The sequence below is a fragment of the Sabethes cyaneus genome, chromosome 1, assembly GCF_943734655.1.
Source record: "Sabethes cyaneus chromosome 1, idSabCyanKW18_F2, whole genome shotgun sequence".
Lineage (NCBI taxonomy): Eukaryota > Metazoa > Arthropoda > Insecta > Diptera > Culicidae > Sabethes > Sabethes cyaneus.
The window spans coordinates 159,082,687-159,091,710 of NC_071353.1; the positions used below are offsets into that span (position 1 = coordinate 159,082,687).

The following is a 9,024-nucleotide window of genomic DNA, read 5'->3' on the forward strand; positions in this document are numbered from 1 at the left end:
TCGGGAAAAGCCGTTTCGACTTAATTGACTTTTAAAAACTCATGGCATGTGAAAAATTCATCTCAAAAGTTTCCACCTTTGACGGAATTATGTTTCCTGCTCGATTTGGGATGTTGCAATACCGAACGGAATTCGAACGCACCAGCAGCAATCAGTTACCTGCCTTTCAACTGATGGGCTCTACCGTTTAGCAGCCCAACTTCCTCGTCTGAGGACGCCAAAGCCGGGAGCAGCGCTAAAAGTTTCGCTTGTTAGACACACAACCACCCACAACGTCGGGTCGGGAATATTCGACTAATTGTGGAATAAATTTTCCCACCCCCTGCCCCACCACCATAAAAGACTCAGAAACGAATTCTTCGGAAAGTTCATCACTTGTTTGCACAGGGGAATCCCGACAACCAGACGGAGCTCGCAAATCAATTCCCGCTACGAAAATAAATGGGCCTGTCTGGTGGATTTTGCAATATCATCTCTACCAATCAATCGAAACAAACCATTTGCACACGTCATATTCGATTATCTCCCCATCCCACCCCCACGGTCTGAGTGAGTCCTGCCTAAACGCCCGAAGCGTCTCGAGCGTCTATTGGCCGGTAAATCGTCCTATTATTCCGTGGCACGCTTGTTCGACTCATAGAATACATATCGTGCTCATCGATTCCACGTCAATCAGAAGATTTCCTGTTTCCCCCCAGGGGGAGGGGAGGGTCTTCTTTCACGCAATTTCTCTTTCAATCGTAGATAGGTACTGCTGCAGTAGAAACAGACACACAACGTCTGCTGGAGTACACTTAATCGAGAAAAACAATAGGCTCAGGATTCGGATGAACAGTCTTTTCCGCCCTACAACAGCGCACAGCTGAATTCACTCGCTCTCGGTTCCGGATATAGACTGCTGCTGCTGCTGCAGCCTGGCTGATTCGGCCTGGATTGTGTACCGAGCCGAGACGAGAGCAGGGAGAAGAGAAATTCAATTGAACCTTGTTTATTGTACTTTCAAATTGGATTTTATTGTTGTCCGCGCCGCGTGCCGTGTGCCGCATGGCTGCTTCTTCCGTCGGTGCGATGACGGTCGAAATCTGGAGCTTTTTCCCGTATCTATCAGATCGCCACTTATCTTCAGGGGGGGAGGATGGGGGGAACCTTGTAGCCCTGTAGGTGTAGTAGGGTGGCGTCGGTAATGGGAATATTATTGCTTGTCTCTGTTCTTTGAATTTTCTACCAAGGGTGGAGGTCTTATCAGCAACGGCAAGATAAGCTTGGCACGGTGCTTGAGGGTTGGCTTCATTCGGATGATGGGAGTGTGCTTTAATTACTGTTTCATTACCTCAGCAGCAGGCTGAAAATCAGCTGCTTTTTTTAAGGGAAATTAACGCTAGAGCCAATGTTTGTGTTTTGTAATCGTTTTCAGGGTGGCTCTGATTAGGTTATTTTGTTTGGTACGACATTACCTCTTGAAAAAGACACAAACAAGGTGTCGAAACGTTGGGAAAATATCATATCTTCACTTTGATAATTTTTTCTTGAATCCCTGCAGAACCCAAGTAACAATTTGGGTTTTATTACAATCTTGTGATGGCATTAAAGACCAAAATTGGTCTTGAAGACCACCATAAGAGTACAATAAAACTCACATTGTTGCTTGGGAAAGTTACTATTTATTAAAATATTGAATATGTTTGTATTGCCTTCCTCTGTGCTGACATGGAGACTATAATTTTAGTACAAAAATAAACTTTTTAATCATTACTTCCCCAACATCAAAAATAAGGTGTTAGACCCTGAATTGTTGCGGAACTAATTCACCAGAATCGACGTGCGGCGAATTAGGCGTTAAGGTTGGAGTAATTTTCCATTCGGTACTAGAGGGTTCGGCTGTTAGGCAGAAATATCGAATCCGAACATAAGGATACTCGTCGTTTTTGCCCGATTTGCCTGTAACTAGTCTTGAAAGAATCAGCATAGATTGGTCATCAATGTAAAAAATACGTTGTGTCGCGACGAGACCCCTCGTAGCTATACCCACTTACCTTGGCATAAACTTATTGTAATGTCTTGACCAGTCTATTGGTCAGGCGAAAACCGAATGTCAGCAGCGATAACAATGATAAGCAGTTTTGGCGGGACTGTTCGGCCATGATAGGCAGCTATAGGCAGCAAAATTAGTTGTATGCTCATTAAAATTGATTTCTCTACGGTTATAAATTTAAATTTACTTTGATTAAGTATAAGCATTAATTATTGCAAAAATTAGACGGTTTTTGTAGAAAACTGCATTGAATATTCGTGTATGTGAGTTAGGCCCAGTTAGTAAGGTAAAATTGGGTTTCATTGATCGGCGTCGCACAATATTAATATTTTACAATTAATCAGACAGTTTAGCTTGGACCATAAAATCCGCTAACTTGCACTACGTGCCAACGTCACTTGGACGATAGGCTAATTACATATCTAAAAATTAGCAGTAAGTAGAGAAAATCACTTGAAAATCCCAATGTAATCTCAAACTAATTATAGCAATCTAACCTCCTTGGAAAAAGTGAAACGATCCGTATCCAGCTTCAATTCACCAAAATTGTAAGACTAATGTTTAATTTGTTAAAAGTTTGCTAAGATTTAATTCACAATAAATTACCATTCGCAGTTTGAAGCTTACTCACAAAAGAAGTGGTTTGCTGTTCAGAATTTGGTAGTCCCTACGCTACATTCTTCAAAAATTTTGTACGTGGGTCAGAAAAATGGAAGGACTTCACGAAAAGAGCGATTCAAAATGTCGTCGGTGTAGTAAGCCAGAAACAAGGAAGAACAAATTACTTGCCTGTGAAACATGCGAAAGGTACGAACATCCCAAATGCGCTGGTGTTGATAAGCATGCGGAAAGCCTCCCGTTTATTTGCGAGGAATGTAATCCGGAGCAGCAGTCTGGAAAAGTGCTCTTGCAGCAACCAAAATTAGACGAACTGTCGAAGGTTGGTTCAAAAAGTGTGCACTCTAAACGAAGCAAAAAAGCGGCTGTACCTCCATCTGGAAGTGTTACTTCGAGTGCTCGTAGGGCCCTACTGGAAGCAGAGCTCGAAATTGTAGAGGAAGAAAGACAGCTAAAGGAACAAGTCGCGAGAGAAAAGGAAGCGCTCCGCGAAAAGGAAATGGGAGAAAAACAAAGGCAGATTGAAGAAAAAAAGCGTTTGATAGAGGAAGAAAATCGTTTACGTGAGCTAAAATTAGAGGAAGATAAAAAGTACCAAGCACAGCAAGAGTTAATTCGCCACCAATCTCTGGAGCAGAAAAAGAAGCTGCTCAGACAAATTGCGGAGAGCAGTAAAGGTAGCAGCAAAGGTGTACCGAGTATCCAATCTCGCGAGAAAGTGGAAGACTGGTTGAAAAATCAGCAGGAAAAGCCCGAAGGAAATTCGATACAGAACGGAGACGAAATCCCGAGTCGTCAGCCAATTGAACCATCCGAGCACCCGCGCACTGATCGGCCTTCCCGAATCTGTGCCGAACCAAGCTGCTCACGAGATATAACCCAAAAAATGAACACAAATTTATCGGCGAACAATGTTAAATCCAGAGAAGAGTTCATTCCACTCGGCATGCAGCAGATAGCAGCCCGACAAGCCATGGGGAAAGAGTTGCCAATTTTTAGCGGTAGCGCAGAAGACTGGCCGCTTTTCATCACTAATTTCGAAGAAACAACCATCACTTGCGGATACACTAATGCCGAAAACCTGATTCGGCTACAACGGTGCCTGAGAGGGCAGGCCTTCGAATCTGTACGAAGCCGTCTGTTGCTCCCGTCTTGTGTGCCAAATGTGATAAGTACCTTACGAACACTCTATGGCCGTCCTGAGCTACTAATTCGCACTCTTTTGAGAAAAATCAGAGAGATTCCCGATCCAAATCATAAGAATCTTAACACGATCATGAAGTTTGGACTAGCCGTTCAAAATCTAGTTGATCATTTGATAGCGGCCAAGCAGGAGAACCATCTCTCCAATCCTATGTTAATGCAGGAATTGGTTGAAAAATTACCAGGTTCCCTCCAGCTAGATTGGGCCATGCATAAGTGCCAGTTCGACGATCCCACGCTGCGAACTTTCGGAGATTTTATGTCTAAATTAGTAATGGCTACTAGCGAAGTAACTTTTGATATCCCAGCTTGTAGTACTACGCATAAGAGTGGCCAACAGAGGCAAAAAGAAAGAGCAAGCATTCAAACACATTCCACTGACTCTACCACTCCTAGGCATCCGGCTGATACGTTTCGTCCTATGAAACAAATGAAACCTTGTGCTGTGTGTGATCGTGAGGGTCATCGTGTCGCTGATTGTAACAAATTCCGTAATATGAATGTAGATGAGCGGTGGAAGCTGGTACAGAAAAAAGGTCTGTGTCGAACCTGCTTGAACAGTCACGGAAAATGGCCTTGTAAGTCATGGCAAGCATGCGGAAAGGAAGACTGCAGATTAAAGCATCACGGTCTGCTCCACCAAACAACTTCTACTTCCCACTCAGTTAATGTAGCTTCAAGCTTTCCGTATAATTCAGAAAGCAACTATCCTATGTTTCGCATGTTGCCTGTAGTTTTACACGACAACAACCGTTGTCAATCAATCTTTGCTTTCATTGATGAAGGCTCTTCCCTTACACTTTTAGAAGAGGAAGTTGCATCTCAACTCGGTTCAAGCGGCCATGCAGAACCTTTGACGCTTCGCTGGACAGGTGATGTTACACGAGAGGAAACGGCGTCCCAAAAGATACAATTGAAAATTGCCGGCACAGGGTGTTCGAATAAACATAATCTGGTCAATGTTCGCACAGTTAGAAGTTTACATCTACCCGCACAATCATTGCGGTACCGAGAGTTAGCTGAAAGATTCCCTCATCTACGGGGTCTGCCCTTATCGGATTACGATCTGGTTCGACCTAAATTACTGATCGGATTGGACAACCTACGATTGATGGTCCCACTTAAAATTCGGCAGGGTAAACCGGGTGCACCGATAGCAGCAAAATGTCGACTTGGTTGGGGTGTTTACGGTTGCGTACCAAGCGGATCTAATTCAACGTCGTTCATAAATGTTCATGTGCCCCAATTCTCGGATCCCGATCGACAACTAAATGAGCAATTACGCGAGTTCTTTACACTTGAGAGTATGGGGGTTAGTCATTCCATGCAAAAACTCGAGTCGGAAGACGACAAGCGAGCAAATAAACTGTTGCAGGAAACCACACGACGATTGCCGATTGGGTTCGAGACAGGCCTGTTGTGGAAAACAGGAGCACCCAATTTTCCAAACAGCTTTCCAATGGCCATGCGGCGTTTGCAGAGCTTGGAGAGAAAGCTAAATAAGGACCCTTTACTGAAAGCGCGGGTTTGTGAGCAAATAGCAGAATATGAGCAAAAGGGCTACGCGCATAAAGCGAGCGAAGCAGAATTGAAATTTAGTGAATCACATCGAGTGTGGTATTTGCCTTTGGGTGTCGTGGTGAACCCAAAAAAGCCAAACAAGCTGCGCCTTATATGGGACGCCGCTGCAAAAGCGAATGGGGTTTCCCTGAATTCACAACTACTGAAGGGGCCAGACTTATTGACTCCCCTCCCAACGGTGTTAACCCAGTTTCGTCAGTTTCCGGTGGCCGTGTGTGGAGACATCAAGGAGATGTTCCACCAGATTAAAATTCGGGAACATGATCGCCAATCTCAGCGTTTTCTTTGGCGCGACGATCCATCTAAGCGCCCACAAATATATGTGATGGATGTGGCCACCTTCGGGTCAACTTGCTCCCCAGTTTCGGCGCAATACGTAAAAAATATAAACGCCGCTGAACTGGCTGATCGATTTCCTCGTGCTGCAATTGCGATACAAACGAGGCATTACGTGGATGACTATTTAGATAGTTTTCATACTATCGACGAAGCTGTACAAGTGGTCGAAGAGGTCAAAACAGTACATGCCAAAGGCGGCTTTCAAATTCGTAATTTCCTGTCAAATTCTTGGAAAGTACTGCGAGAACTGTCAGAAGTTACCGAAGGAGATTGTAAACATCTACAACTGCAACGGGGAGATACGACAGAATCGGTTCTTGGAATGCGTTGGTTGCCAAAAGAAGATGTATTCACCTTTACCTTTACGTTACGAGACGACCTCCAGCCGATCCTCTCCCCCGATCGTGTTCCTTCCAAACGCGAAGTGTTGAGAGTGCTGATGAGCCTGTTCGATCCTTTGGGATTTATTTGTTTCTTTCTAGTGCATGGAAAGGTGCTCATGCAGGATATCTGGGCCTCCGGCTGCGGCTGGGATGACCGGATAAACCAAGATCTGTGCTATCGTTGGCAACAATGGACGATGCTCTTTCCTCAACTCGACACGTTGCACATTCCACGCTGCTATTTCAAATCGCCGTTTTCCAAAAATATGCAAAATCTACAGGTGCATGTTTTCGTAGACGCTAGCGAGGTGGCGTATGCATGCGTCGCTTACTTCCGTTTAGTAACAGAGAGTGGTGTCCAAGTAGCATTAATTGGCGCGAAGTCGAAAGTAGCTCCATTAAAAAGCCTTTCTATTCCAAGGCTGGAACTGAAAGCAGCGGTGCTAGGCGTTCGCTACCTGGAGTCCATTCAGAACTACCATACGTATGCAATCCAGAAAAGATACCTGTGGAGTGATTCAAGCACCGTGTTAGCCTGGATCTCATCTGACCATCGCCGATATAACAAGTTTGTTGCCCTACGCATAGGAGAAATACTATCGCTAACCGATCAAACAGAATGGCAATGGGTGCCATCCAAATTGAACGCTGCAGATGAAGCCACGAAGTGGAAACGTGGGCCAAATCTTCAGTCGCAGAGCGCATGGTTTACGGGACCCAGGTTTTTACTCGAATCCGAAGAAAATTGGCCAAAACAGCAAAAATCATTCACAACACACGAAGAAATCCGATCCGTAAACTGCCATAGTGTTTTCAAACCATTCATAGATGTCGCCCGATTCAGCAAATGGGATCGTCTTCATCGTGCAGTGGCATTTGCAATCCGGTTCGTGAACAACTTACGTCGTAAGCAAAATAAGCAACATCTCGAGCTGGGAATACTCACCACCGAAGAACTAAAACACGCAGAGGAAATCCTTTGGAAATCGGCCCAAGAAGACTTTTTCTCAGAAGAAATCGCCCTGCTCAAGAAAACTCAAGGAGAGCCCGACGCCAAACATCCAATTGTCAAGAAATCCAGTGTCATATACAAGGCATGGCCGTTTATCGACAGCTGCGGAGTTCTCCGAATGCGCAGCCGAGGCGGTGCAGCTACATTTGCACCGTTCGAAGCTAAGTACCCCGTAATCCTGCCCAGACAACATTTGACTACCTTTTTACTTGCAGACTGGTATCATCGCCGCTTCCGCCACGCCAATAGGGAAACGATCGTAAATGAAATGCGTCAAAAATTCGAGATCGCAAGACTACGAGCGCTGATTTTCAAGGTGGCAAAGAACTGCGTTTGGTGTCGTCTTGTAAATGCAAAGCCACAAACTCCTGCCATGGCACCACTTCCGGAATTTCGAGTTACACCTTACGTAAAGCCTTTCACATATGTAGGGCTTGACTATTTCGGACCGGTCCTAGTGCGTGCGGGTAGAAATCAGGTGAAACGATGGGTGGCCTTATTTACCTGTCTCACAATAAGGGCCGTACACTTAGAAATTGTACACAGCTTAACCACGGAATCATGCATCATGGCTGTTCGACGATTTGTCGCGCGACGTGGTGCGCCAGCTGAGTTCCATACAGATAACGCAACTTGCTTTCAAGGTGCTAGTAGGGAGCTCCAAAACGAAATCAAATTATTAAACAATTCACTCGCATTGACCTTCACCAGTGCTCGCACCCGCTGGAAATTTATTCCACCCGCCACTCCCCACATGGGTGGGGCGTGGGAGAGGCTTGTTAGATCGGTAAAGGTGGCTATTGGATCAATTCTTGATGCCCCGCGTAAACCAGACGATGAAACCCTCGAAACGATTATTATAGAAGCCGAAGCAATGATTAACTGTCGTCCGCTCACATATATTCCTCTAGAGTCAGCAGATCAGGAAGCCCTTACGCCTAACCACTTTTTGCTAGGCAGCTCTAGTGGTGCAAAAATAGGACCGACCGCACCCGTAAGTGGTATTGCTTGTCTTCGAAATAACTGGAAGCTTGCGCAGTTCATCACAGAGGAGTTTTGGGGAAGATGGATAAAAGAGTATTTACCATTCATTACCCGGAGAAGTAAATGGTTCGAGAACCCACAGGACATAAAGGTTGGCGACCTGGTGTTGGTAGTTGGCGGAGCGGTGAGGAACCAGTGGATTCGTGGCAGAGTAACAGAGGTGTTCAAGGGACGAGATGGCAGAGTACGTCAGGCGCTTGTGCAGACCTCCTGTGGAAGTATAATGAGGAGACCAGCAGTGCAGATTGCCGTATTAGATGTCGCGGAAAGCGGTTAACCTTGGGATAGGTGTGTTCAACCGAAATAATCACCAAGGTTCACGGGTGGGGGGATGTCGCGACGAGACCCCTCGTAGCTATACCCACTTACCTTGGCATAAACTTATTGTAATGTCTTGACCAGTCTATTGGTCAGGCGAAAACCGAATGTCAGCAGCGATAACAATGATAAGCAGTTTTGGCGGGACTGTTCGGCCATGATAGGCAGCTATAGGCAGCAAAATTAGTTGTATGCTCATTAAAATTGATTTCTCTACGGTTATAAATTTAAATTTACTTTGATTAAGTATAAGCATTAATTATTGCAAAAATTAGACGGTTTTTGTAGAAAACTGCATTGAATATTCGTGTATGTGAGTTAGGCCCAGTTAGTAAGGTAAAATTGGGTTTCATTGATCGGCGTCGCACAATATTAATATTTTACAATTAATCAGACAGTTTAGCTTGGACCATAAAATCCGCTAACTTGCACTACGTGCCAACGTCACTTGGACGATAGGCTAATTACATATCTAAAAATTAGCAGTAAGTAGA

General features: G+C 44.9%; 1 protein-coding gene across 1 annotated transcript; it reads left to right on the forward strand.

Moving 5' to 3' along the window:
- The first annotated feature begins 2,741 nt into the window (after positions 1-2,741).
- LOC128732361 (uncharacterized) lies at positions 2,742-8,489 on the forward strand. The gene has a single exon (XM_053825608.1). It carries the CDS (start codon positions 2,742-2,744, stop codon positions 8,487-8,489), a length of 5,748 nt encoding a protein of 1,915 aa, XP_053681583.1.
- The last annotated feature ends 535 nt before the right edge of the window (positions 8,490-9,024 follow it).

Coding starts and splice junctions, on each gene's coding strand:
- LOC128732361 (XM_053825608.1), top strand. CDS start 2,742: ATGGAAGGACTTCACGAAAAGAGCGATTCAAAATGTCGTCGGTGTAGT.